Source organism: Cavia porcellus, unplaced genomic scaffold, assembly GCF_034190915.1.
Source record: "Cavia porcellus strain 051 isolate PalLab524CR breed Dunkin Hartley unplaced genomic scaffold, mCavPor4.1 scaffold_5, whole genome shotgun sequence".
Lineage (NCBI taxonomy): Eukaryota > Metazoa > Chordata > Mammalia > Rodentia > Caviidae > Cavia > Cavia porcellus.
This window is the reverse complement of record NW_026947488.1, coordinates 36,550,682-36,578,585: the sequence shown is the minus strand read 5'-3', so window position 1 is coordinate 36,578,585 and position 27,904 is coordinate 36,550,682. Positions and strand designations below refer to the sequence as shown.

The 27,904-nt window shown below is 53.4% G+C and overlaps 1 protein-coding gene and 1 long non-coding RNA gene across 4 annotated transcripts in view; one reads left to right on the top strand and one right to left on the bottom strand.

The window, feature by feature from the left end:
- Positions 1–6,588: 6,588 nt before the first annotated feature.
- Ovol2 (ovo like zinc finger 2) lies at positions 6,589–23,928 on the bottom strand. Of its 2 annotated transcripts, XM_003476380.4 has the most exons (4): positions 23,563–23,928; positions 22,773–22,975; positions 10,799–10,988; positions 6,589–7,439 (listed from the first exon to the last, which is right to left on the bottom strand). In XM_003476380.4, the coding sequence occupies exons 1-4, from the start codon at positions 23,660–23,662 to the stop codon at positions 7,123–7,125; spliced, it is 810 nt and encodes a 269-aa protein (XP_003476428.1). In that variant the 5' UTR covers positions 23,663–23,928; the 3' UTR covers positions 6,589–7,122. The 2 variants fall into 2 exon arrangements, with proteins under 2 accessions (XP_003476428.1, XP_063104720.1); XM_063248650.1 differs by lacking the exons at positions 22,773–22,975; positions 23,563–23,928 and adding an exon at positions 22,383–22,543.
- LOC134476041 (uncharacterized) overlaps positions 22,606–27,904 on the top strand; it is a 13,269-nt gene continuing 7,970 nt past the window's right edge. For both annotated transcript variants that reach the window (XR_010047476.1, XR_010047477.1), the window contains exon 1: positions 22,606–22,685. This is a non-coding gene — a long non-coding RNA (uncharacterized LOC134476041). The remainder of the gene's footprint in view (positions 22,686–27,904) is intronic.

Sequence of the window (27,904 nt, the reverse complement as noted above, 5' to 3'; positions counted from 1 at the left end):
CCTCCTGCCTCAGCCTCTGGAATGGCTGGGTGTCAGGCTTGCTCCCTGCCTTTCCCTATCCCCTGGTGGAACATCAGGTCCAGCATGCTTTGATGCTGTGGGTCATGCTGTGGTGGATGCCTGTCCTGCGTCTCTACTGGTGCCAGGGGGCAGAACCGAATAGGACACAGGTGTGGGTGGGGACCCTGGCGGCTCACCTGGCCTGGCCTCTGTCCTGCATTCTCACACTGCGCGAGACAGAGGCACTTAGGGCTGAAGGACCAAATACAGTAAGAGCTGGGGTCAGCACCTGCCACTCTGTCATACACTGACCTCAGTCATGGCCAGAACTGAAGCCGGGCTGGGGGCGCACACGTCACCCCAGCACGGAGGCTGAGGCAGGAGTGTCACCACATTTGAGGCCAGCCTGGCTACCTGGGGAGAGCTAGGTATTTATTTATTGAGACTTCTTAGAAAAAAAATGACCAGACACGGCACTGGGTCCCAGCATGAACGTGATAGCCAGATTCCCCTCTCCTGGCCGATGATGACTTGTAACTCACCTTCCCACCGCATGCCCACCACACCGCTGCCTCGTGGTGACCGTGGTGACCGCAGAGAGCCCAGCCTGGGAGCCACTGGGAGCCCCTGGAGCTGCGTTCTGCTCCGGGATGGGCTGCCGCCTGGTGGCGGTAAAAGCGCACTGCAGCGCGGGCTGAGCCGGAACGCCCGGTGCACGCCCTCCTACCGGCCCGGGCGGGCCCTGTCCACAGCGACAGAGGACGCGCTGTGGGCTGTGCAGAGCCCTGGAGCCTGCACACGCGTCTGCATCTGCGTTGCTGATCTCGAGAGAGGCTGGACGCGAGACGCACGCCTGTCATCCCAGCGCCAGGTCACCTCCCACTGTAGTCCTGCACGTCCGAACAGCGCCTCCTGCCCCCCACACTGGGGGCTCGCCCCACATCCTTCCTGCATCCAGCAGCCCTGTTCCTGCAGCCAGCTGGCATCTCCAAGATTTGCAAGCTTCACTGGCAATTGGGAAGCCAGACTGACTCCCTCACCCTCCACAGAAAAGCGGTGGAGCATCCCACCAGCCTGCACCCCTCTGCACCCCAAAATCTTGCCTTGACTACTGTGCAGTGGAGAGGGAACACTGGGACAGAGCCCCACTGAGGCATGTGAAGGTCTTGTGTGCCGGGGTCTCAGCCCTTTGCACAGGTGCGTTTAGTTTTCTTTTTCGTGTGTGTGGGGTGGAGGGATTGGGAGGTTTTTTGAGACAAAGTCTAGCTATGAAGTTCAGACTGACCTCTGAACTCAGTGTAGTCCAGGCTGGCCTCAAATTTGAGATCGTTCTGTCTCAGCTTCTCTCAGGTTAGGCTCACAGGTGTGTACCACCATGCCAGGCTTGGACAACTTTTAACCAGCCGAGATTGGGGAAACAGCCCTTCAGGCGCAGGCCGGGCAGTGCTCCATGGTCACCCTGTGGTGCCCACTCACCCAACTGCACCTTGTGGCCTCTTTCCCAGCCCCTCAGCCTCACGGCCTCAGCCCCATTCCTGGGCCTCTCACAGAGCCCAGGCCAGCATGTCACTCTGTCGGTCAGCTGGACACCGGGATGTGCCCCGGAGGCAGAAGCCATGGGCCGCTGTCCCCACGCGCACACCCAGACCATGCCGGAGACACAAGCAGCCGACGGTTCCAGCCCGGGAGGAAGCGGGCTCAGCTGTGCCCATCCTATTTGTCATTCCAGCCATCTGCTGTCCTCGAGCAGCTCACCCACGACAGCTAAAACAGTGCACTGGGCCCGGAACCTGCTGGGAAATGTCAGCCCCACGGGAGGGAGGGTCCCGAAATAGCAACTAGGGGCCAGGCGGCAGCGGCACAGATCAGCCCGGGGGACAGGGCCCGGGGGACGGGCACCTCTGGGGCTCCCTGCACTCCTCCTTGGTGCCTGGCCATCCGAGCCCTGTGGGAACCAGCCTTTGCACCAACAAGAATGGAGAAACTGGGTGTGGTGTGCACTCAGCACTCAGGAGGCTGAAGCAGGGGGATCTCTGAGTTCAAGGCCAGCCTGGACTATGCAGCAAGATGCAGTCTCAGCAAAGGAGAGCCCATGCTGAGCTGTGCCAGGTGAGACCATGAAGCACACAGCAAGGAAAGCTGCCTTCAGCCAGGCAGAAGCAACACAAGAGCGCTGCGCTCTCAGCTGCACTGCCGTCACCCTGCCTAGCTCTCTGTCCTAGGCTTGGGGTAGTGCCCTAACCCTAACCCTATCCCTAACCCAGCAGACTGAACCCAGACCCTTTGTGCTGAGCTGCACCCACTATATCCTATATTTTATTTTTATTTGGAGACAGGGCCTCACCAAGTTGCTAAGGTGCCCAGGCTGGCTCAACCTTGTGATCCTCCTTGCCACAGCCTCCAAGGGCTGGAATGATAGGTGTGCACCACCACACAGGGTCAGATCCTCTGTGGCAGTGATGCAGGCTGGATGCCATATTCAACCTGCCCTTCCCTCTCTCCATGTCTACCCTCTAGCACACCTTGGGTCCCCATGACCGTGACTGGGTGATGAGACTGGTGGCTGCCACCCCACCTCCTGCTGCCAGTGGCTCCAGCAAAGCCTCAGGTGGTGCCAAGCTCCTCTGTGTCCCCTGCAGCCAGGATGACCCCGTTCCTCATTGCAGAAGCCAGGACCATCACAGATGGACAAGCAGACGTGGGTCTGCACCAGCCCACACCAAACCTGCAGCCAGCCTGGCTCTATTTTAAACCCACCCAGCACAGCCACTGCTCTCTGCCTCCTCCGCACTGACATGGCCAGGAATCCTCACGCCCTGCTTTTTTATTGGTCTCCCTGCTCCTGCCACCGCCTCACTCACCCAGTTCTGCACTCTCAGCCCCGAGTACACATCACCCAGAGCAGGTTGGTCCTCTGCTCAGTGCTCGGCCTGGAATCCCAGCTAGAAGAGGCTAAGGCAGAGGGTTATAAGTTCCAGGCCAGAGCAACTTGAAATATTTTTAAAGGGCTAGAGATAGACCTTAGTGATACAGCCTTTCCCTAGCATACCTGAGGCCCAGGTTCAGTCCACAGTGCTGAAAAAACAAAACAAAACCCTGTCTGTGGGGCTGGGGATTTAGCTCAGCGGCATAAGCACCTGCCTTGCAAGCAGGCAGTCATGAGTTTGATCCCCGGTACCGATAAAAATGAAAAAAAAAAAAAAACAACCCTCTCTGTAGCATCTGCTGTAGACAGTTTCTGCTAGGTTTGTTTGTTTGTTGAAACAAGGTCCCACTATGCAGTTCAGGCTGGCCTTACACTCACTATGTAGCCCAGGCTGGCCTTGAACTCCCGGCCATCCTCCTGCCTCAGCCTCCTGAGTGCTGGGATTACAGACATTCACCACCCCAACCAGCTTCAGTGAGTTGTACATTTATCTACTTGTTTATTGTCTGCCCCTCCCTAAGAGGCTGTGGTCGTTACAGCAGGGCCTGGGGACTCTTTTTGTTCCCTTAATGTCTAGAAGGGCCCCTGGTCAGCCACAGGCACTAGAGAAGTGTGTTGTGGTACAGGAAAAACCCTCCTAACTCCAGCTCGCAGCACCCTCCCCAAGGCCTGTGGCTCTTCCCTGACAGTAGCTGGTGTCCTCGGTGTCTTAGACCCTCACCCTGGGAAGTGGCCTGCAGATCATGTCTGGAGTGGATCAAGATCAGAAGTCCTCGTGGAGTCCTGGAAAGTGGGCAGGAGGCAGCCAGGGAAAAGACCACGGAACAACCAAGCTTCCCCTGGGCCAAGAAAGAAGCCAAAGCTAAGCGACATCCGGGAGGACAGCCAGCAACGTAAATGGCATCTGATGCTGTGTTCATGCAGATGAGCTCGCACTCCAGGAAATCAGGGCGTGCAGAGGTCAGGCAGGGCCGGGGTAAAGCAGACACAGTGCTGTTCCCAGCCACCATGGCCACCAGCCCCATCCACCCCGGAAGACGAAGGCAGCCGAACTGCTGGAGGCCGCTTCCCTATCAGATTGGCTGGGGACCAAACAACACGGCGTGGGCCCAGACACGGGCCCTGCAGCCACCCGCCACAAGTTGGCAGGGTCCCCGTGGAAGACAACTATGCCAGGGCTCGATCACCAGGCTGACTCTACTCCAGAAGGCGGCAGAGGGGCTGGCAGGCAGCTCTGCGTGGCACTCACAGCCGTGGCTGGGCTCCAGAACCACAGACCAAAGGTTTTTTAACTGAAAAAAGAAGTTGGAAAAAAAGACCAATGCTGGGCGTACCTAGTGACGGAAGCCTGTGATCCTGGCACTCTGAAGGCTGAGGCAGGAAACTCACCAGGAGTGTGAAGCTGGCTTGGGCTGTGTAATGAGTTCCAGGCCAGCCTGAAATACACATCGATATCCTGTCTCAAGCTGCCACCCCTCAAAAGAAACACAAAGAGATATAGAACTGCTCTGGAATGAACTACTTGATGTATTATTAAAAGAAAAGTGCCAAGTACCACATAGTGTGCATAATATACCCTCTGCTAATTCATACTGGAAGGCAACAGTGACAGGAGAGAATATACAGCTCACAGCTTGCTGCTGTATGGGTAAGGTTAGAGAGCTGGTGACAGTGGCTGAGGACCACAGAGACTGCAGGTGAGGGACCAGTTCAGAGTGACTTTTCTTTACAGAAGTTATTACATAAGTACTTACACAATTTTCTCCCCATTAGGAGGCTGAGGCAGGAGGATCCTCATGAACTCAAGGCCAGCCTGGGCTGCACACCAAGTTCAAGGCCAGCCTGAATGTCACTGGGAAATGCTGCCTTAGAAAACCAAAGAAGGCACCAGGATATAGCTCAGTGACAGAAGCGCCTGTCTTGCAAGCACAATGTCCTGAGTTTGATTCCTGGTACCGAAAAAAAGGAAAAAAAACCCCGAAATTTCCTTCCCAAACACTACAAAATCTGTGAGACTGATTGACTCAGCTGCAAAGCTGACCTGGGAGAGGCTGCAGGGCCAAGACCTCAGTGTTTCCATCCTCGGAAGCCCAGGTGACTTCTCTCCCACCTGGTGGCCTGCAGGCTTGGAACCTGGCTCCTGCAGAGCTCAATGCTGTGCGCTAGGCATCAGTCACTTCTTTCCAGGCCTCTTGCTCAAGCTGGAGGTCATGCTCCAGGATGAGGCTGCAGCTAGATTTCAGTGGATCTCAAATCTCTTTTTTTCTTATTTTTGAGACAAGGATTTGCCATGCAGCCCAGATGGCCCTCAAATCCAGATTCTCATGCCTCGGCCTCCCAAAAAGTAATTTTGAACTGGGTTTCTATCATTTACTACCCAGAGTGCTTCGTCAGCACTCTGAAATGGGCCACAGGCCACCTGGTTAACTACAAGGATGCCCTGCCTGGCTCATGCTGGGATCTGCAGTCCCCAGACCCCGCCCCTTTTGGCCTTGCTCTGTGGCCACAGCTGGGAGACACAGGTGTTGGCTGCATGTCCTCTGGGGTCACAGCTATTCCTGTCACTGGCTCTGTCCCTGGAGGCTGCCCCCAGGGCCACCCAGAACCCATATCCAGCCCTGCCCCACCAACAGCACCTGAATGTGGCCGTGCAGACCACAACACATGCCCAGGACTCCAGGTGAGGTGGCTCAGACAGAGTCACCAGGAGCTGGGGGGGCGGGGGAGTCCCCAAAGCCATCTGGGTCCTGTAGTTGAACCTGAAGACTTCTTCTGTTCTGTTTTGTTTCTTTGAGTCGGGGTCTTGTTTCTTTGAGTCGGGGTCTTGTTTCTTTGAGTCGGGGTCTTGCTATGTAATCCAGGCAAACCCAAAATTCAGTAAGATCCTCCTAACTCGGCCTTCCGAGTGCTGGGCTCCTTTCTGTGTAAGGGAGGCCAGGGAAAGGGCAGCAGAGGGCTCTTACCTGACAGCCCTGCAGTGACTCAACCACCTACACATCAAAGAGGCCTCACCAAAGGCTGCTTCCTTCCTCCCGCTCAGGAGGGAAATGGGGGCTCAAGCTGACAACACCCAGATATCAGCAGAGAGCCAGGCCCAGAGCAGCAGAGGGGGACACAGGGACAGCGATAGGAGAGGAGGGGACAGAATGCCCAGGAGGGGATGGAGCGCCCGGGCTGGCTGGGCAGGCATCTCCCACTGCACACTCCAGGCACAAGGACCCAGTGAGGCCTCGGGAATTGCCAGTGGTCTGTCTGCCCCCAGCGTGACATCACAGCCGGCTCCAAGTGCTGGCTGCCCCAGTCCAGTGTGGCGGTACACACCTGGGTTCCTAGCACTTGGGAGGCTGAGGCAGGATTGCCACAAGACCCAGGGGCTGCATAGTGAGTTCAAGGCCAGCTTGAACTGCAAAGCTAGACCCTGTCTTAACACCACCCCAGTGAAAATGACACCTGCCAGCCAGACGGCCAGAGGCTCACCCTATAATCCAACCCCAGAGGCTTAGGCAAGATGGCCAGGAGTTCAAGGCCAGCCTGAGCCACACAGAGAAACCCAGTCTCAGAAAAATAAAAAGATTTGCTCTCCAGCCCCTCCCACCGATGTAAAACCACCAACTCCTCCAAATCACCAGCCTCCTGCAGCAGAGCTAGAACTCAACTGCCAATTTTGTTTTTGAAAGTTTCACACGAACATTTCATTTATTAAAATAATTTCTGTAAACTCTCAAAATAATAAAATTCACTTTCCAGTCTTGAGAAGTATTTCAAGGCACCATAAAACTATGGTCTCTCTAAGTGCAGCCCTTCCTCCACATTCGAAAATCCTATTAAGATCTTGTGGGGGACCCAGCATTGGCAGCACAGAAAAAGGACCTGGCCAAGGGGGACAGAGCTCGATGTCACACAGGAGATGGTCACCTAGGAAGGGATATGCTGCCATCCTGAGTAGACAAAGACAAACCTGACCCTTGTGACAAAGAAGGGCAAGTGAGCGCCAGCAATGGTGAATACACCTGTGACTTCAGCATTCAGAGAGGCTGAGGCAGGAGGGTTCCAAGTTGGAGCTCAGCCCAAGCCATTTACTGAGAGCCTGTCTCAAAATAAAAAACCAAAGGCTGAGAACGTAGCTCCGTGCAAAGGCCCCGGGTTCAACACCCAGGACAGGGAAAGGATACAGGCAGCGGCTGAGGGCGGGGCCCTCACTCATGGGCCTCCTCCTCACTTGGGCTGGTACCCCCGGGGTGCCCAGCTGCCAGCTTGCTCTGCAGCAGTGCCGCCAGCTTCTTGGAAGTCTTTTGCAGTAGGGCACTGCCTGGGTGTGCATGGTGTACGTGCAGGTATAGGTCCTCCTGCGAGGGCCCCGTGTGGCCGCAGTCCTCACACACGTACAGCTTGTCTCGCCGCTGCTTGTAGGCATACTGCTGGTGCACACCATGGATCTTCTTCAGGTGGGACTCTAGTGAGCAGCGCTGTGTGAAGGCCTTGTGGCACACGTCACACTTGTAGGGCCGGATGCCTGCAGGAATCAGTGACAGGTGTGTCACTGCCGGGTCACCAGCTCCCGGCTGGCCACCTCGCCAGCAAAGATCACCGTGAATGGGGACGGGCAGGACGTGGGGACTGTCTAGAGGGCAACGTCCCTGAGGCCCCACCCACAAGAGGGAGACCTTGTCTACCCTACTTCATGGGCCTTTGTGTTCTCAGCCAAGCATGGCAAAGGAAACTGGAGCCCACACCTGCCACCCGGTGTCCAGGAGGCTAAGGCAGGAGAGTCCAAAGTTGGGCCCGGCCTGGCAACTTATTGTGTCTCAGACAGATTCTGTCTCAAAATAAATAACAAATAAAAAGTGGGTGAGGATGGGGCTCAGTGCAAAGGCCCTGGATTCAGCACCCAGCACTGAGGAGCAGAGAGGCAGGCAGAGACAGAGACAGAGACTCACAGCCCCAAAGCAACCCCAACTGCAGCATAAGGACAAGGACAAGATGCAATCCAGGGCAGCAGAGGAGGTCGCCGTGAGTTGGAGGCCAGCCTGGGCTGCAGAGCTCGGCCTTGACCCCTCCTGTACAGAACCCCGAGGACAGTGCCACAGATCCCGAAGCACCAGGCCCGGCACCCTCCACGGGGCCAAGTGTCTTTGTCCCCACGCAGGTTGGGGAGGGTTCCCAGCTGCTCTGCTTGACAATTTCCTGCTCAAAATCGGGAAATCCCCCAACGAGCCAAATCATATCCATTTCTCTTCCAGTCACTTCAAAAACATGTCATCTCTTATGGTGCCCTGCCAGCGAGGCTGCCTGGAACAGTGTCCTCACACAACATCACCCGGCCAGTGAAGCACAGTGAATGTGTTATGTCCCTACTGGGAAAACGCCCCAGGCACAGAAGCTGCCACAAGGCACCAAACAGGGACACAGCAGAGTGGATCTTTAGCTGGGTGCAGTGGTGTCCACCTGCAACCCCAGCATTTGGGAGGCTGTGAGTTTAAGGCCAACCTGGATTACAGAGCAAGACCCTGCCTCAAAAATCAAAAAGAAAAAGGAAAAAGAAAAGAAAGAAAAAGATCCTTAGTCTTACTTTGTTGAGAGAGGGTTTTACTGAGAGACAGGCTGTGCTTAAACCCAAAACCCTCCTGCCTCAGCCTCCTAAGTGTTGAGATTATAGAAATAAACCACAATGCCTGGCTTCTTTTCGAATTTGGTTTTTGTTTTCTTGAGATAGGGTCTCACTCTGGAGCCCAGGCTGGCCTGGAACACAATGCCATCCTCCTGCCTCAGCCTCCTGAGTGCTGGAATGGCAGGCATGTGTCACTGAGCCTGGCTGATTTTATGCCTGGCCACATTCAGTTTGCTCAGCCCTAATTCTGGGGTTCAGCAGCCAACACAGCCAGTTGGTGAGTCAGCATGAGATCCCCCAAGCAGCAGCCTCGAGTGCCACTCCAGCTGGTCCCAATCTTGTGAGGGTCACCAGCGGGTCACCTCTGAGGAACAGGAGAGGAGAAGATGTGAGCACCAGCCTGGGGCTCGGGCCTGGGCTGCCCTCTTTCTCACTTGTAGTGACTTCAGGAGGCTGGAAATCTTCCAATTCTTCTTCTTCTTCTTCTTCTTCTTCTTCTGTTTTTTTTTTTTTTTTATTTAAAGACAATAATCCTACTTCAGCCTCCTGGGTGCTAGAAAGACAGGCATGTGCCACTGCACCCAGCAATATTCTGGTTCTTGTCCCAGCATTAGTTGCATGGTGTGTTCACTTTGGGAACTCCCTCCATCTATGGATTTAGGTCCTTGTGACTTGTGTGCTTTTTTTGGATATATGTTATCCTCCATGAAAAGTTCACTTAGGGAAATATTTTGAAAGAGAAAACAAGGTTTCTGTTAGCGGCCCACTCTGCAAGGCCAGGCTGGCACCCGAAGGACAATAAAGCATGATCAGAACTAGAAAAGAAAATAGAATACAGCGGCCCTAAACCAGGCACCATGGGGGTGAGGAGCTCCCCAGACGTGGGGACTCTAAATGCTGAAGAGGCTGAGGATCCAGGGTTTGCACAGGGTCCTCAGGAGGCTGTGGAGGGTGGGTGGCAGCCTGGGTGTGGAGAGAGGCATTAGGAAGGGATAGTTTGATGAAATAGGGCAGGACTGGATAGTGAGCCACTGGAAAGGCTCAGGACGGGGGGGATTTTCCTAGGGGGCTGTTGGGATGATGCTGTGGGGCAGAGTGGGGATCAGATGACAAGACTGCATTAGTAGATTTTAAATGATTTTTTTTTTTTTGGTGGGTACCAAGAATCAAACTCAGGATCTTGCACTTGCCAAGTAGGCAGTGCACCGCTGAGCTACATTCCAGACCCAGGTTTTAAGCAACTTTTTGACACTGGGGATTGAACCCCAGGGCCTTCTCTCTGAGATTATCTCTCTGGTCCTTTTTTTTTTTTTTTAATTTTTGGTACTGGGGATCAAATTACAACCTTGCATCTTGCCAGGTAGGCACTTATGCCACTGAGCTAAATCCCTGGCTCTCTCTGGCCCTTTTTAAAAAGAAAAGGTTTTTTTTTTGTTTTGTTTTGTTTTTTGAGACAGGGTCTCTCTAGGCCACAGCCTCAGCATAGACTGCCCTACCACACTCAGATTTCATTTCTGAATTTTTTTTGAGACAGGTTCTTGTCCCCGCTGGCCTTGAACTTACTGCAATCCTCCTGCTTCAGCCTCCCAAGTTCTAGGATCACAGGTATGGGCTACCATGCCCAGCAGCTGCCCAGCTTTCAAATGCACTCATCCCACTATTCTTGGTAGCTTTGGCAGCAGCTCTGAAGCTCTCTTTCCTGAGGCCTGGTCCTGCTTTCACAGCTGCCTCAATGCCCAGAATCAACTAGAAAGTCAGTCATGGTCATTCTGACCGGGGAAGAACCAGAAGTCACAGACCAGTGGATGGGGACAGAGCATCCTGTTTTCAACAGTCTGTCTTCCCCTAGATGCCCTCAGCACCTGCACCCATCGCATGCAGGACTGTGCCTCACAGAGCCCCACAAAACAGAGGCTCCGAAGCTGCTGCAGGACATGGCCAGGATGGTGGTAGGAGTGGGTTCCCAGGAAGGGTGCGCGGCCACATGCTCTACTGTGAAAACATGAGTCACAAGTGGTCACTGCGCCTTCTGTCCCGGCGTTTAAGGGGGCCTCCTTCCCAGAAACAAAACACAGTGCTGGAAAGCGTCTCAGAGCCGCACCCTGCCGGCTGTGACTGGGGCACTGACTTAAGGTCCCACCCCACGTGTGTCAAGCACCCCAATTCTTCAGACCCTGCTCCCCAAGTCTGGACTGAGAACCCTCTTCCACGGGTTGGAATGGGCCAGAAGTACTGTCCAGGACGCCCACCGCCCGTGGCCTCACCTGTGTGGGTGCGCACGTGCCGCTTCAGGTCGAAGGTGTCATTGAAGCCCTTGCCGCAGAAGGTGCACAGGTGCCGCTTCACCTGGCTGTGGCACTTGAGGTGGCGGTTGAGCATGCGCTGTAAGCGGAAGCCCTTGCCGCAGAGCTCGCAGCTGTGCATCGCCGAGTCACTGCATGTGCCTGTGGTGAACTGGAACAGAGAGGGGCCATGAGAGCCTGGGACTCATGCAGGGACCCACGGGGGCTTGGCTGCAGGGAAGGTGATCTTCTTCCTCCTGCAGATCAGACTGCTAGTTCCTGGACCAAAGGGCCTCTGGCTGATGGAAAGGAACCTTCCTTGCAGGGCGGAGTGGCTCCTGATGTTGAGAGCCAGCAGCCACCTTGCAACATGAGGCACAGACCAGCACTGAAGATGATAGGGCAGAAGGAGGAGTCTGGTCCTGTCCTAGACAGTCCCCACAGAGGGCCACTAGTGCTCCTTCCTGCGGTGCATGATGCCCGTCATCAGGAGCTGAGCATTGCTTCTTTCCCCAGGTATAGGCTGGACTACGACCCCTTGACTAGCAGATGAGATAGAGTTCAACAGTGCCCTGCTCCTGACTCACAAAATCTCCAACAATGACGATACCAGGGCCAGGCACGGTGATGCAGGCTGGTCATCCCAGTACTAGAGAGGCCGAGGCAGGAGGATCACAAGGTCTAGCCCAGTCTCAAAATAAAAAAATATAAAAAATAGAAGGGCTGGAGACAGCTCAGCATGAAGGCCCTGGGTTCAATCCTCAGTGTGGACACACATTGACACGCATGCCGCACGCACACGCAAACACACACACACACAGTTGCTAAGCCACAGGGAACGATGACAGGAAGAGAGCCCAGGTCCCATACAGACACAGCTTTGGGGACGGGTTCACTCCACAGGGGATCAAATCCTCAGACAGGAGTCAAGTGCGTGGAGGGCCAATGACACCCCTCTCTTTCCAAAAACTTCTGAGGGGTTTTGGCTCCCCCAGCCCAAAGCCCTGGTGTCACCAAGTGTGGCCCAGAAGCGGTGTCCCAGCCTTAAGAAAGCCCAGTTACCCGGACAACTGTCCCCACGAGACCACCACAGTCCAGGGACAGAGACAGGTGCCAGACTGGGGCCCCAACCAGTGGGGGCACAGCACCCCAAGGGTCACCTGCCCTGAGGTGGCCAGGGAGGAGGGGGCAATGGAGACCTCAGGCAAGGCCAGGGATATGGGGACCAGCATGGGGTTCCATACGGGGCAAGGGAAGGACACCACAGCGGAGGTCCTCTCAGAGAGACCTTTGGGATCCTAATGGAGCTGAGATAATCAGACGTGAGACGGACCCTGGAGAGCAGGGGACAGCCAGAGCAGCCAGGCCAGTGGCCCAATCCAGGTGGGCACCCTCATCCCCACTGGCCCAAGGTCCCCAGGTCCCTTGCTGTCCAGCCACCCTCCTGGTCCCTACCTCCCCTGAGGGGACAGGGAAAAACTATATGTGGCCACTAAGTGCCCTGCACGCCTCAAGGTCAGCTCTACACAAGGTAAAGATCATGGGCAAATTATCGAGGGAGAAGGATGAAGGAGAAACACAGCCTGTGACTCCTGGTAAAGATTTCCAGGCTGGCGGCCTTTGAAAGCATTGCCAACTGCAATTAAAACCTGAACTCTTTCTGATTGATTGATTGATTGATTGATTGATTGATTGAGACAGGGTCTCAATGAAAAGTCCAGATTGGCCTTGAACTCACTATGCAGCCCACGTTGACCTCAAACTCACAGTGATACTCCTGCCTCAGCCTTCCAAGTGCTGGGATAACAGGTGTGCGCCACCATTTCTGGCCATAAAACCTGAGCTCTGGTGCAGAGTTTAGTCTTTTTAGTAAATGCTTATTTTTTAAAGTGCTCCACGTGGACTGTGGCAGAGAGCTTCTACTGCTATCCTGAAGGAAAAGCTCAAATCACCGGCACTATTTGTTGGAAAAGAGTAAACTCCAGAAGGGCACAGACAAGGGCTCTTAGCAACAACTCAAGAGGCACCAAGGAGAAGCGAGGGAGAGCACCAGAGCAGCGGGCAGGGCAGGAGGGTACAGAGGAGGCGCTGGAGCCCAAGGGCCTCTCCATCCCAGGCAACCTTCTCTCGGGTCTTCTTGGTCCAGAAGCAGAAATTCTCCAAGCTGGCCCTTCACAGAGCCGTTTTCATTACTCTGTCGCCTCTCCATCCCATTTCACAGTGCTGTAACCGAGTCACCACCGACTCATTTAGGGACCTCACCCCAAACTGCACCAAGCTTGGCGTGGGATCATATCCATGATCCCAGCACCCAGAAGGCTGAGGCAGGAAAACCACTATGAGTTTGCTGTGAGCCTGGGCTCCACAGCCAGACCCTGTCTCAAAAAAAAAAAAAAAAAGCAAAGCAAACTGAATGACAGTGGAAGAACAGGGACAACAGAGCAGCTGGGAACCAGCCAGTGGCACTGCAGCCAGGAGCTGCCCAGTGCCCAGCCCAGGGCAGACTCCTGGAGGTTCAGCATCACCACCCTTTCCAATGCAACAGCAGGGACAGTGGCCCAGTCGCTCACAAAGGAGAGAAGATGGGGTCAACGCTTTCCACCTATTCAGTGTCGGGTGACAGTACTCCAGGCACAGACCCAACTGGAACAGCAAGAAACTTGTCCCGTTCTCCACGTAACCCTGGATCTGCCTCCTCCCTTCCCGTCTATGTATAGGGCTGGAAACTGAACCAGGGGCCTTCATACTGAACTACATCCCGGGCCTTTTTATTTTTATTTTCCAGACAGGGTCATGGTAGGTTCCTGTTTCCCAGGCTGGGCTCAAACTTAAAATCCTCCTGCCTCAGCCTCCTGAGTGTTGGGATCACGGCGTCCACCACCACCCCCGGGGTCTTCAGTCCGACTTCCCATGTGCCACTGCATGGTGCCCTGCCTGGTCTCCCCAGTTCAGTGTCCTGTCCCAGAGTGGGTGACAACATGGGAGACACATCTGGCTCCTGGAAGGACATTGCATGGGCCCAGGTGCGAGTCCATGGCTGAGCCACCTTTATCCACAGGTTTGTCCCTAACTTAGCCACCTAAACGTTCAAAAAGAGTGGCAGCCACCCTTCACTCCATATCGCTGGAGGCAGGCAGAGCTACCCCACAGCCACAATGTAGCCCCTGGTGGCTCACGCCTGTAATCCCAGCATTCGGGAGGCTAAGGCAGGAGGATGGTTGCAAGTTTGAGACCAGCCTAGGCTTCAAAATGAGCTTGAGGCCAGATTGAACTTCATAGTGAGACCCTGTCTCAAAAAGACAAAAATGGGCTAGGGATTTAGCTCAGTGGCATAAGCACCTGCCTTGCAAGCAGGCAGTCGTGAGTTCGATCTCCGGTACCGATAAAAAAAAAAAAAAAGACAAAAAGAAAAGGAATGCTGAAGAAGCCTGGTATGGTAGTCAGACCCATGATCTCAGCACTCAGGAGGCTGAGGCAGGAAGATCGCTGTGAATTCAAGGCCCAACTTGTGCAATACAGCAAGGTTCTGCCTCAAAATGAAACAAAAGGATCATAAAGCAAACCAAAGAAATACAAAAGGAAACCCTGAAGAATGGAACAGAAACCCAGCCTGGCTGTGTGGTGCTGGATGTCATCTAACACCCCTGCGTCACAATGCCCCTACCTACAACAGCACTGTCTACCACACGAGCAGCCCAGAGTTGGAGTACAGTTCCTGCTCCACCAAGACTCATCTGAGGGGTCAGAAGCAAGTCACTGAGCTTTACAAGTCTCCATCTCACACCTGTAAAATATGGATAATGATACCTGCCTCTTGGGAATAAGTCAAACACTCAGGAAGAAAAGCTATTTAATCTGGGCATGATGGCGCACACCTATCCCTGCCAGCACCCTGGGAGGCTGAAGCAGGAGGATCATCATGAGTTCAAGGTCAAAGCTAGCTCAAGGCCAGTCTATACTACATAGTGAGACCTTATGTCAAAAAAGAAAAAAAAAGAAAAGCTACTTTGGGGGGATTTCCTTTTGGGAGTTGTAGCCATTGTTGATCCCTGTGGTTTGGTTTTGGAAGACCTATATCATTTTCATTGTTTTGTTGCGTTGGGTTTTATTGTTTTTTGTTTTGTTTGATTATGTCAAATCTGATGGTAAGAGCAGCTATTTCAAAGATAGCAAGATTTATGGTAGCAATTTTGGATTTACTATTGGCTTGTTTTGAAATCCTTTATTGCATTCATTGTCTTGTTTTTATTGTCTCTATTCTATTCTGTTCTGTTTGATTTTTACTATATCTGAAGTTATCTTGCAGCTATTTTGAAGACATCAAAAGGCATCATGATAAGTAGTGTTGATTTCATTAATGTTTTTAGGCCTGTGTCTTACACTGGTTTGTTTTGATTGTTTTATTCTGTTTTATCTTCAAAATAAATAAAAAGAAAAGAAAAGCCCTACTTTAAAGGACCCAGCACCAGTAATCTTACCATGATTAGACCACCTTCAAAATTCTGGGATCCTAGGTAAAGCCAAATGGACCAGAATCCCGTTTGTCGGTTTGCTTTTGAGTTGCTCTGTGATGCAAGGCAAAGAGCAGGAACTTCTGGTGTGAGTCCAAGCCTAGCCTTTTGCCAGTGCCTCTGTACCCCAAATATCTGCCAGTGAGACGCCCTGGAGTCAGTGCAGGAAGATGCAGACTTCATCCCTGGTGGCGGTGGCGGTGGCGGTGGCGGTGGCATGTGTGTGTTTCTGTACAGAAATCTCTGCATTGCCCTGCAGGGAGCCTTCCAAAAAGGTCTGGTCTTCCCCTTCATCCAAAAGTAACACTTTTCGAAAGCTTATAAATGAAGTGGGGAGACCACCACAGAGGATGGGAAACAACATCAGTGCTGAAATAACAACGGCAGGAGACAAAGACTGGAGGAAGCGATTCCTGCAGCCAGCCTGGCGCTTCTCTGCAGGATCTTGGCTTGCCCTTTAGAAGACACTAAGAGTCCTCCTCCAGCGCTGCTAAAACCCAGATCCCTGCCGCAGAACAAACCCAGCATTGTACCTGGGCTGCCACAAGGGTCAGGAGCATCCGAGGAACAGGGACCTCGGTGGCCTCTGTGACCAACTTCAAAGCTGTCTGGGATCACTTACCTGTCAGAGCGCCGAAAGAAAGAAGCCCCCAGAAAACGGGGTCAAGCCCCGAGCTCCTATAACTGCTGCCAGCACCAGGGCAGCAAGTGCAGGTCCATGTCCTGTGGGTGGGCACGCTAGGTCCAAAGCACCCGTGGACAAGCTCTCCCCTGGCACCTAGGACATCTCCTACTTCCTCTGGGATTCAGACCCCCCATGGACCACTTCCCAAGGCTTCGCAGCTCCCCTTTTTAATGTAGAGATGAGGAAGGGAATGTATCTGGTGAGTCCAAAGATGGAGGCTCAAAGATGGGGCTCACAAGTTATCACACCCACAGTATGGCCAAAGCATCATAGCTGTACAATGACAGGACCACCGTATCAGATGCACCGATGTCGCACAGTATGCTACGCCAACACCAAAGATCCTTGGGCTGGGCTTTGCCACTAAACAACTGAGAGCCTCAGTGAAAATCACCTCTAAATTTCCATTCCCGTGCTGGATCCTTGGTTTGGTCTCTGGTACGAAGGATGCACCTTGAACACAGAAGACCTGGCCAACTTCAAAGGCCCAGGAAGGGCTGCTGCCAGATGGCTAAGAACAATGAACAGTAGCATCCAGACTCCCCTGTAGCAGGGGTTAAACCGAGGCCCAGGCCTGTGCTTCCAACCACACACGTTGTCAGGAGACTCCAGGGAGGCCCTCAGTTAACTGTGCAGAAGCCAGCGGGAGGCGGCAGCCTTACACCCCACATTAGCAGAAGCCCTGAGAGGCATGCAGGGGCCCCAGGGAGGCAGTGGCTTCCTGGCTACCCACCCAGGTGGCTCTGAGTCAGCCTGGAGCTGGGCTTGGTGGTTCCTTAGTTCATCTGGTCCCACATAATCAGCCATTCTTTGCTTAAAATAGCTGCCATCGATTCTGTTGTCTGCAACCAAACCCATGTGGTCCCTTCCAACAGTAAAAACCCTTCTCCCCAGGATTCAAATTTCAAATTGGTACAGGGCGGTACATGTCTGTTATTCTAGGGCTGGAGAGGCAAAGGCAAGGGACTGCAGCAGGTTCAAGCCAGCCCGGGCTACAGAAGGGCAAGAACTTGTCTCAAAGCACAAACAACAACAACCACCAAGCTGGTACAAGGAGTTGGGCAGGTGACTCAGTGGTCCCCTACTGAGTATTCCACGCTCAGCCTTGTGGAGCATTGCCCTAGTTTGGTTAAGGCCCTTGGTTCAGTCTCCAGAACTGTAATCAATCAATCAATCAGTCAATCTGCCATTATTAATACAGTGTTCTCCTACTCCTCCTTTTCTTCCTATTAGGTTAACTTATTTTTTCTTTGTCTTTTTGAGACAGGGTCTCACTATGCAGTTCAGGCTGGCTTTGAGCTTACTTTGTAGCCCAGGCTGGTCTAGAACTTGCAACAATCCTCCTGCCTCAGCCTCCTGAGTGCTGGGATTATAGGCATGAGCCACCATGTCCAGCTGCGCCACCACGTCCAGCTGCCCAGGCTGATCTTGAACTCACAATGATCTTCCTGCCTCAGCCTCCCAACTGCCAGGATTACAGACGTGCACCATGACACTCAGCTAGTTAGGTTAACTTTTATCCAGCACACACATTTAAGCAACTCTCCAGATCTTGCTTTTCCCATTTCCTGGGCATTCCTTCACGCGTGTCTAGCACCTGTGCCTTCTCTTCTGCCTGCATTCTTACTCTGTGTGGACTTGTGTCCCCTGTGAGACACAGTTCTACCGAGTACGGGTCTTGCAGCCCTACAGGGAGTGCTCTCTGGCTGTGGCAGGAGCACTTCACGTGGAGTTTGGTTGGCCAAACACACAGCGGGGTGGGCAGCAAGTTTCACTGCGGAGGAGAGGAGGGAATTTAATTTTGCCTCAGGAGACAGGAAACAAGAGGTAAGGACTTCTGTTCCCTTCTAAACGTCACATGAACACTTTTTAAAAAAAAAATCTACTTAAAATCATAATTCACAAAGCCAGGTACTATGGTGCACACCTGTCATCCCAGCCACTCAGAGGCTAAAGTGGGAAAGTCAGAAGTTCAAAGCCAGCCTCAGGAGCTTAGTGAGACCCTGTCTCAAATGAAAACTTTAAAAAGTGGAGGGAAGGCTAGAGAAGTAGCTTAGAGGTACAACACATATGAAGCCTGCTGAGACTGTGGGTTCAATCCTCAGTATCAGGGGAAAAGTCACAATTCACAACAATGCCTAGAAATAACTATTTAGGGGGCTGGGGATACAGCTAGTGGTGTAGCACCTGCCTGGCAAGTTTGTGGTCCTGAGTTTAATTCCTGGTACCACCCCCCAAAAAAACCCTAATTAACAACAAATGAAAAAACTCTTTGGCCATCAATGGAGAATCCTGATCAATCCATTGATTATCTTCATTCATAAATAAAGGTAAACCCAGGGAATTAACAATTCTTCTGACTTTCCCAAATAAACTTTCCCACTGGGAATCAAACGGTAGGTGAAAAAAGCACCTCTCTATAGAACTATATGTCACCCAGGCTGTGGTATGTGGCTCAGTGGCAGAAAATGTGCTTAGCGCAAGCAAGGTCCTGCATTCTCGCCCCAGAAATGAAAACAGAAAGGAAATATACATCAGCAAAAAAAGAGAAATGCAGCACTAATACTGTCTGTCCCTCCCTTCTCAATACACATGCAAAGTACTCCAGGTTGGCCTTCTACTCTATATAGCCGGGCCAGCTTGCAGCAATCTCCCTGCCTCATCCTCCCAAGTGCTGGGATTACAGGTGAGAGCCACTATGTCTGGCTTAATAGCACTATTTTACAATACTGAATAATCCAAAGCATTTAGACTCTCAACATCACAGATGCTGGCATCACACAAAAAGAGATAACATCCAGTCCCTCTTGATGGAAACACATCTCCGCTGTGAAATATTCCAGCCAAAATGATACCATTTCACCAAGCACATAGAGCAGTGCTGTCCTGTGTGTCCAGGACAAGAGCCACTGAGCACACAGTCACTCTTCACTGGAAATTGTTTTTCTGGTTTTGAGACTTGAACCCTAGACCTGTGTACAACAGGCAAGTGCTCTACCGCTGAGCCACACCCAAGCCCAAGGAGCTCACTTTCCCATCCTAATAAAAAGTCACTGTGCCTGTGGGAAACACAATGGACAATGCAGCATAACCCTGACCACTCACAGGAGTAGATGCAGTGCCCAAGGAACGCTCAGCGCAGTGGCAGGGTGTCCAGCCAAACCCAGACTGGTTCTAACTGCAAAACAAATCAACTTGCTCTGCCACAGAACAGAAAGGGAAGGCAGAGGCCCAGAAACTGAAAAACCAGTAAATCAATTAGAACACCAGATGGGACAACTGAGCAAACTGCAGGTGGTAGGGATTGGTGAGGTGGTCAGCAAAGAGGACGCCACTGTTCACACGGGTGCAATCACACCCTTCAATCTTAGCCCCCGAGACATGCACTGAAATAGTCGTGCACACTGGGTGTTGACAGCACACAGTGTCTCCTCGGTCCATGGTGAGGACATCATGGAGCTGCTTACACAAGTGCTGTGCGGGCAGAGGGAGCATCTTCGGGGACCACCACCACGTGTATGGCCCATGCTTCTGAGATGCATGATGCAGTCAGGAAAGCAGAGCAGGTGCGGATGGACAGGACTGGCTGCAAGCAAAAGTGACTGGGCAGGTGACAGATGCCTACTGTGCCACCTCTGGACTCTACTGCAGGGAGGCCACCCAAGTTCACTCATCTTGACCAGAGAAGAGGTAAGAGGCAGAGAGTGCTTCAGGGGATCCAAATGTGCTTTCTTCTGAGGAACCCACGGGAGGAGAGCGAGAGTGGTGTGGGGGTCAGAGAAGGCAGGCACAGGCACCGCCAGGCTGTCCGGCCAGGCTGTCCTGCCCTGGGTGCTGCCAGCCTCAAGTCAGCTCTGGACCTCATTTCTGGGCAGGCTCTGAGGGACAGAAGTCAGCACTCCTAGGGCCCCTCCACCCTGCAGCTAGAGATCTGCAAATGCAGCTCTTGCTATTGCAGAAGGGCCACACAGGGGACGTGGCACAGAACCTTTCTGGAACATAGCATCGTCTTTCTCCTATCTGTTCTGTAAATCATGGGCCCCTTTTACAACCTGCTGGGAGGCCCACTGTCCAAGGTGGTGGCAGGGCTGGGGTGGGCAGGGCTGGCTGCCTCCAAGCTGCCCCAGAGCTTCTCCTCAGACCCACTCACCACCCTGAAGCCAGGTGGCTGCTGGAGGACATGGGATGGGGCATCCATACCTGTCATGGTCACTGCCTGGTCGACTTCCTGCTGGGCCACACTTGGTATCCACGAAAGTGCTAACCACCATCCATTACTTATTTAGCCTACCTGACACTCCTGAGGCCCACTCTATCCTCTTCCCATTTTACAGCTGCAGGACTGAGGCCCCAAGGAGACTACAGATGCACAAGTGCATCTGGCATGCAGCCCCTCTGCACCCGCAGCAGCACCCTCGCCCCCGTACTTCCCGGCATGGCCCTGTGATGCTCTGAGCGCAGTCCCAGCTCTCTGAGTTGTTTCCTCACCCAAGCTGCCCCCAGAACCTAGAGCTCACCCTCTCCAGTCTCCACAGCCTCTGTGGGACAGGGTTGCATCCTTGCTTGGGCTCCTGGTTGGAAGAGTTAACAATAGTTGTGTCTCTCTACCAGCCCAGGTAACAGCTACATGAATGCATATCTTGGTCCACCCTGATATCCTCCATCCTCTCGGCTCTATCAGGAAATGATTGTCATTATCTCCATTCTACAGCTATGGCAACCGAGGCCCCGAGGATCGAACAGTCAGCTTAAAGTCACAAGGCTAAGCAGCTGACAGAGCTTAACTGCCACTGCTAGAGGCTCATCTCCCTGGCCTGCCCTCAGCAGGGAGCCCCAAGGAGGATGACTTGCTGCCATCCCATGGGCACCTGCTCAAGCCTGCTCTGGTGCCAAGAGCCTGCTACCCAGTGAGGATCTTAACAACCAAGTCATTAAAGCAACGCCCTGAGAAGAGGTAGCTCAGTGGTTGGCCCCACCTAGCATGCATGAGGTCAGGTCCCACATTCAGGACCAGCACTGCAAAAAAAGAAAAAGAAGAAAACGGCAATGTCACTCATCATGACTAGGCCTCATGCTTGGGGACTTTGTCCCTCCTCCAGTAAGGACACTAACTCTTAGGGAAACTGTAAGAGTTCCACTGCCTTGATTGGGCTCATGAAAACTGCCAACACCCCAACCTCAGTCCAGAGACTCAGCGCTGAGCTACACCTCTAGCTCTTTTTATTTTATTTTATTATTTTCAGGAGTGTCTTTTCAAGTCACTAAGTTGCCCAGACTGAGGTAGAACTTGTGATCCTCCTGCCTCAGCCTCCCAGAGCGCTGGGATCACAGTCATGCGTAGGCAGCCCAGCTGGCTGGTTGGAACACATTCACACCAAGATGCCTCCATTTTTGGAGTAGAAGCAGAGAGCCAGGCAAGCGGCGGCGAGAACGCGCTTCAATAACGGTCCTTCGCCGAGAGCGCAGCGCCCCTCCCCCGCTCGCCGGAGGTTGGAGCCGATCAGCGAGTTTCTCCCCTCAGGGCGGGGTTCCAATAGCGCTATCCGCCCGCTGCAGGAAAAACGTCCCCCTGGGTTGGTTAGGGGCTGGCTCTCGCCCCAGGCCACTTGCTCTCCAAGGAAATCTAGGCTGGAGGTAGGGGACTGAGGGGCAAACTGGCTACGGCGGCTCCCAAAACAACGTTCCAATTGTCCTTCCCGCCTGGTGATAAACATGCAAGTAGGGCACTTTGTAGAATTTCCCCAAGGGCAGAGCGCGCCACCAGCCCCAGCAAACCGTCTCCTCCTACTTAACCCTACCTGGCCCAGAACCGCCTGGGGCCAGGTGACTCCAGCCCTCAGTCACACTCCTAACTGGTAAATCGCAGGGGCAATTGACAACATCCTTTAAAGTGCCAGCTCGGGCTTCCAACCACAATTCATAACCAAATGTGCCCAGCCCACCCAGAGGCCAGCCGAGAAGCCAGGAATGTGCAGAAAGTAACGGCCGCCTTCCCCAGTCGCAGTGAAGTTTCTTCTCCGCCCCACCTCACCCCAACCTCCGCCTTGTGGCCCGGGAATCCTGGCCTGGCTCTCCAGGTCGCACTCTCGCCCACCAAGCAAGACACTGGGGTCGCGCGACTCAAATCCCCACCACAAACTCTAGCTGCCAGGGGAAAGGGTGGGGCGGCGGAACGGGGTTCCTTCACCCGCGAGTGGCTGATCCCTCCGACCCCCCAGATAATGCTGGAACTTCTACCCCGGAAGCGCAGGTGGAGAACGCATGCAGCGGCCGCCGACAATTTTAGAATTCTCAACCGGGCGCCGACCGCGACCGCAGAGCCGACCGATACTTCATTCATTGGCTAACCTTGGTGAATATCTCTACCTACCAAGCTGACTCACTAAGGTGTGATGAAAACACCTCCAAAGCGCCCACGCTGACTCCGTGTCGCCCGCGCTCCGGAGCCGGCCCGGGCCACGGTCAGGATCACGAGGGGCGCAGGCTGTGCCAAGATGTCGCCACCGTCTCCTTCACGACGCCGGGTCTCTGGCACGCGTCCCGCTAAGCACGCCGCGACTCGGAAGGCAGGCGGCTATGCTGGTCCTCCGCGAGGCTCGGCGTCGCAGAGCGGGCGTGGGGACCCGGGCGCAGGCCGGGCGCGCGGAGGAGGCTGGCGGGCGCCCAGGGACAGGTACAGGAGGGCGGGGAGGGCGCCGGCCTGGGAGCCCGACGCCAGGGCGTGGCGCAGGTGGCGGCGAGGGCAGAGTCGACATCCTACCTTGATTTTCGACCTGGCAACCACGCGCTGTTTCGGCGCCAGGTGCCCATCTGCGCCCTCGTTGTCTCGGGACTCGGGGGTGTCGCGGTCCGGGGCGCGCGGGGACGAGCTGCTCTCGGCGCCTCCGGGCTCGCCGGCGCTGCTGCTGCTACCGCCGTCGCTGCGACTGTCTTCAGGACTGTGGAGCAGGCGGCCCAGGGCCACTGCAGGGGGAGGGGCGGGTAGAGGCGGTGCCCCGAGACACAAGCGGCGTCAGGCCCGGGCGCCCGCGGCAAGAACCCGCCGCCCCGGACCCGGGCATCTCGCCAAGCGGGCGGCGGCGCGGAGGTGGGCGAGGGAGCAGGGACTCGCGGCCTCGCACTAGCCGGTGTGCCAAGGTCCCACCCTCAGACCCGACCGTGGCGCCCACGAGGGACTGAGAGCCACGCGCTGCGCAAGACGCGCACGCTAAGTTCCTTCTCGCCGAGGAAGGCTGGTCTGGTCTCCCTCCTCCTCCTCTATCTCCTGGGGGGGGGGTAGGGGGTTTTTATACCCTCCCTTGGGGGCAGGGTACCGCTGCGGGCCTTCAGCCCCGTCCCCGGGCCACCACGATAGCACGCAGCCAACGGTCCAGCCGGCCGGGCAAGGAGAGGTTCGCAACGGGGAGGAGCAAGGGGCACCTCGGCTTCCCGGCCTCTATTCCCGCTCTCCCACTCTGAAAGACTCCCGGCGACCGGGAGGAGACATGGGGAGGGACCCTAGCCCCTTCCTTGAGAGGACCCTCCGCCCTTTCCCTATCCCGGGTGCCCACCTGGGATGTAGGCGTCTGCGCGGTTCTCGTCCGGGAGCGCAGCCCAGCTGCGCGCCGCGGCCCCTGTGCTCTTGCGCTTCACCAGGAAGGCTTTGGGCATGGCGAGGCCCCCGCGCCGCCTTGCTCCGCTAGGCGCTGGGTCCCCGGCCGCGTCCCCGCTCCTCCCCGCGACCCCGCCCTCCCTGCGCCCCACGCGCCCACTACTCCCGGCTCGCCGACTCTGGTGCCTTAAATCGAGGCTGAGACCACGCCGGGAGAAAAAAGTTTCCTAAGGTGGAATAGAAAAGGCACCAGGAAACTTGGGAGCGAGCATGCGCCCTGCAACATAACGGTGTCAACAAGCTCGCTACCTGTTCGACCGGTTCCGGCAGCCGCGCGGCCTGTCCCAGCCCTTCCCGCGGCATGAATGTTTGCAAAATAATTTAACGTCTCAGCTCCCCCTCCTCTTTTTTTTTAAAAAAAGTGAACATTTTTTAATCGACCCTCGCCCCCTCCCCCCATTCCAGGCGCCTCGGGACCAACTCTCTAAGGTAAACCCCATGTCCATTTCCTGGGATCCCTCTCCGGCAAGTGGGAGCTCCCGAATTACCCCCCCCCCCCAACACACACACACAAGTGTATCTGTTCATGACGAGCAAGCCAGAAAAGGGCTCTTCCTCTGGACCTCGCGGGTCGTTCCCTGAGAGTGCTACAATCTCAGTGGCCCGAAGAAGGAGACTGCTAGAAGCCGCCTGAGGACTCTTCGCTGGTCATTTGGTGGCGTAAGCTCCCCAAATAACTATAGGGATAATACATTTGTTTGGTACGTTTAGAACATGTTTTACTGATTCGTGTCAACCTAAGAAAAACAAAACTTGTCACTCCAAAGCAGCTTCCACACAGGAGCCCCTCACCCTCAAACAGTCACACAATGGGAACAAAAGCCAAGTGCGCGTTTTGCAAACATAGCTTCTCCGAAGCGAAGCCTCCACGCCTCGCCCACTCCCATTATTCGGGCCCTGCATCGCAAGGCCGGGACATACTCTCCCAAAGCCTGCCCGCCCTGGAGGGTCGGAGGCACCCCTCGCTCGTTCGCTCGGCCGGCCAAGTGGCGGGGAAGCCTGGTGTTTGGTTTTATTTTTTATTCTCTATCTTCCCGTGTTCCCCCGTGCACCCCAGGCCCCAGGCACAGCCTGGTGCGGCGCGCGCCCCCTCGAGGGCCACTCGGACTCCCGCCAGGGGCGAGTGCGGGGCGCGTGTGGCCTGAGGCGCCCGGGTGTCCGCGGCTAACCCCGCAGCCGCCTCACCTGTCTGTAACCCGACCCGCCGCGCGCCCAGCCCACGGGCTGGGAACCCACACGGCCACGGGGAGCTCTTGGGCTCGTTTGCCCGGCGTCTGCCTTCAGGGCCGCAGCCTGGTAACGGGTTTCGGATGGGCGGGCGGATGCACTGGGGGCGCAGCCTGGCTGGCTGCCTGGGAAGAGCGCCAGGGCCCGAGCTCTGCCCGGAGGGTTCACCCCCTCCGGACTGAACTCAACCTCGGGTTTAGTCGGAGAAAAGCCCCCTAAGAAAGACAAAGACTTTGATCCCGGTTCGCCAGGAGGAGGACATCTCCTTCGCGGTGCGCAGAGAGGAGGTTGCTTTCTTGGCTCGCAGGCTCGTGGTGCAGCTTCTGGGAGAATCCTCGGATGTATTTTTATCTGCCAAGGAAATGGAGTCTCTAGAAGGAAAGGGCTCGGTTGAATGAAAGAGTAAAAATATAGTACAGCTATGAAATCGCTCCATTATCCTTAATGTTTCAAAGTCTTCAAGACTTCATTAAAAATACTTTGTTTTATAAGACAGGCGATCCCATTTCTAACCCTCTCCCCAGGATTTTTGGATTCTAAATCCATGGGTACCTGGATCCCTCATAGGTTTCTGTTATTTGAAGAGATTATAGCACACTGGCTCAAGTAGTGAGAAACCTCAGCAATGCAAAATTTAAAGGCTTGACGATGAAGAATAACACAATCACTATGCTTTTATTTTAAACCATTGAAAAGCACCAACTGTGATTTTTTTTTTTTTTTCTTTTTTAAAAGACGATCTTGCTATGCAGGTCAGGCTGATTCTGAACTCACTGTGTAGCCCAGGCTGGCCTCGAACTCATGGCAGTCCTCCTGCCTGAGCCTCCCGAGGACTGGATTACAGGCCCATGCCACCATGCTTGACTGTGGTATTTGCTGGCTGTTTCTTTGAGAGAAGTAAATTCTAATGCACTTCATTTTTTTTTATCAGACTCAATAAGGGTTTTCAAGACTTTTAAATTATTATTTAAGACGTTTACTAACATGTGCTCGCAGATTGTTGACTTTTTTTCTGTACTGAGAATCAAACTCACCTTGCCAGGCAGGTGCTGTGCTGCTGAACTACATCCCCGGCCCTTGTTGACTTTTTTGAAAAAACCAAATTGTAAAACTTTTCATACAAATTAAAAATGAAGCTCTTAAAAATGTCAGCTTGAATCAATTTAAAAACCTTTAAAAGTGTATTGAGAAAAGCCAGGCTTTAAAAAAAAACCTTGTCATTTTCTAAAGAGATATCTTTAGGCAAAAATAATAAAAACTCTCTGCTGCCTAGATAATGCAGATAGTTCTAGTTGTCTGGTCAGTAGGAAATAAAGCAAGCACTTAAAGTCTTCTATCAAGATTATTAACATATAAAAAGAACCGGCTTCGTCTTCCTTGACGCCTCCAACACTGAGTGTGAAATGAACCCAAAACCTCCAACGTGAAGTTGGGCAGGACTAGAGACAGGACACATCCAGGTTCCGCCCCATAGTGGGGCTAAGGGTCCTGTGTAGCCTCGGTGGAATGCGTAGCCAGCATGCTTGAATACTTTCAGTGCCGCTGCTGGGGAGCTCACTATTTCAAACAGCAGCTTATTCTCTGATTGGTCAGGCTGACCTTGCACTTTTCTCCTTTGTGGAGCTCTGCTGTCCTGTGCTTGGGCCTCACTTCTCCGGGAGCTGCCCAGACCATGCCCGCACTCCTCCCCCACAGATCTCCACCTCTTAGGAGGAGTCATCTGTCTCAGAAGCACAATGTTTTTTGGATTGGTTTGGTTATTTTTTATTTATGTATTTTACTTTTTGAGGCAGGGTCCCACTATGTAATGCAGGCTGGCCTTGATCTCATAGCTATCTTTTTGCCTCAGCCTCTTGAATGCTGGGGTTATAGGCATGAGCCACCACACCTGGTTAGCAGCACAATTTTTTTTTTTTTTTTTTTTTACCAAGGATTGAACTCACAGCCTCAAGCTTGCCAGGCAGGTGCTTGTGCCACTGACCTAAATCCCCAGTCCTAGTTCACAATTCTTTTTTTTTTTTTTTTTTTTTTTTTTTTGTACCAGGGATCGAACTCAGGACCTTGCACTTGTCAGGAGGCGCTTATGGCATTTGAGCTAAATCTCCAGCCCCTAGTTCACAATTCTTAATAGCTAAATACTGGAAGCAGGCTGTATGTCCATCACCAGATGAGTGGATACAGAAAATGAGGTGTCTGCACACAAAGGAGCACTACTCTGCCACCAAGAGTCATCTGCAGGAAAATGGGTGCACCTTGTGACCATAACACTAAGTGAAATAAATCAGTCACACAAGCTGAAGTAGCACAGGGTTTTTCTTACATGAGAAATCAAAGTATCAAGAGCAAAATAAGATAGATAATAGAAAGTAGCAAAACAGATATTTCTGAAATGGGAAGAGGATGAAGAGATGAACCAAGGGGAGAGAAGAGAGAGATAGAGAGAGAGAGGTAAAAAAAAAAAAACGAAATTAAGATGTGTTAGGAACACATGCTCATTCTACACAGGGAACGTAAGTGTTATGTGCTACACATGTGTACTAATAAGAATTTTAAAAAACAGGAAGAAACACTCTTGCAGCATACTATGAGGAAAAAACAGGTGCAAACAGTCACAAGAGGTTAGGATGTTGAGGAAATATTCCTAAAATTATTTTGCAAGGTTGTTATTGAAGCACAGAACTAGGAAAGTGGACAGGTCAAAGTCACAGAGCCTGATATACATTTTGCAGCCGAATTCCCCATAGAGCTTCGTGCACAGCTCCATCCAAGATTAAGTCGATATCCTGCAGGTGCCAAAGGACAAAACAGAAGAAACGGAGGTAGAGGATTATAAAGGAAGAACAGAGACTACCATAATCCTTAGTCCGTACAATTGAGGAAACTCAAAATTATTAGAATTAGGGGCTGGGGATTTAGCTCAACGGCATAAGCTCCTGCCTTACAAGCAGGCAGTCGTGAGTTTGATCCCTGGTACCAATAAAAAGGAAAAAGACAAAAAAAAAAAAAAAAACTTT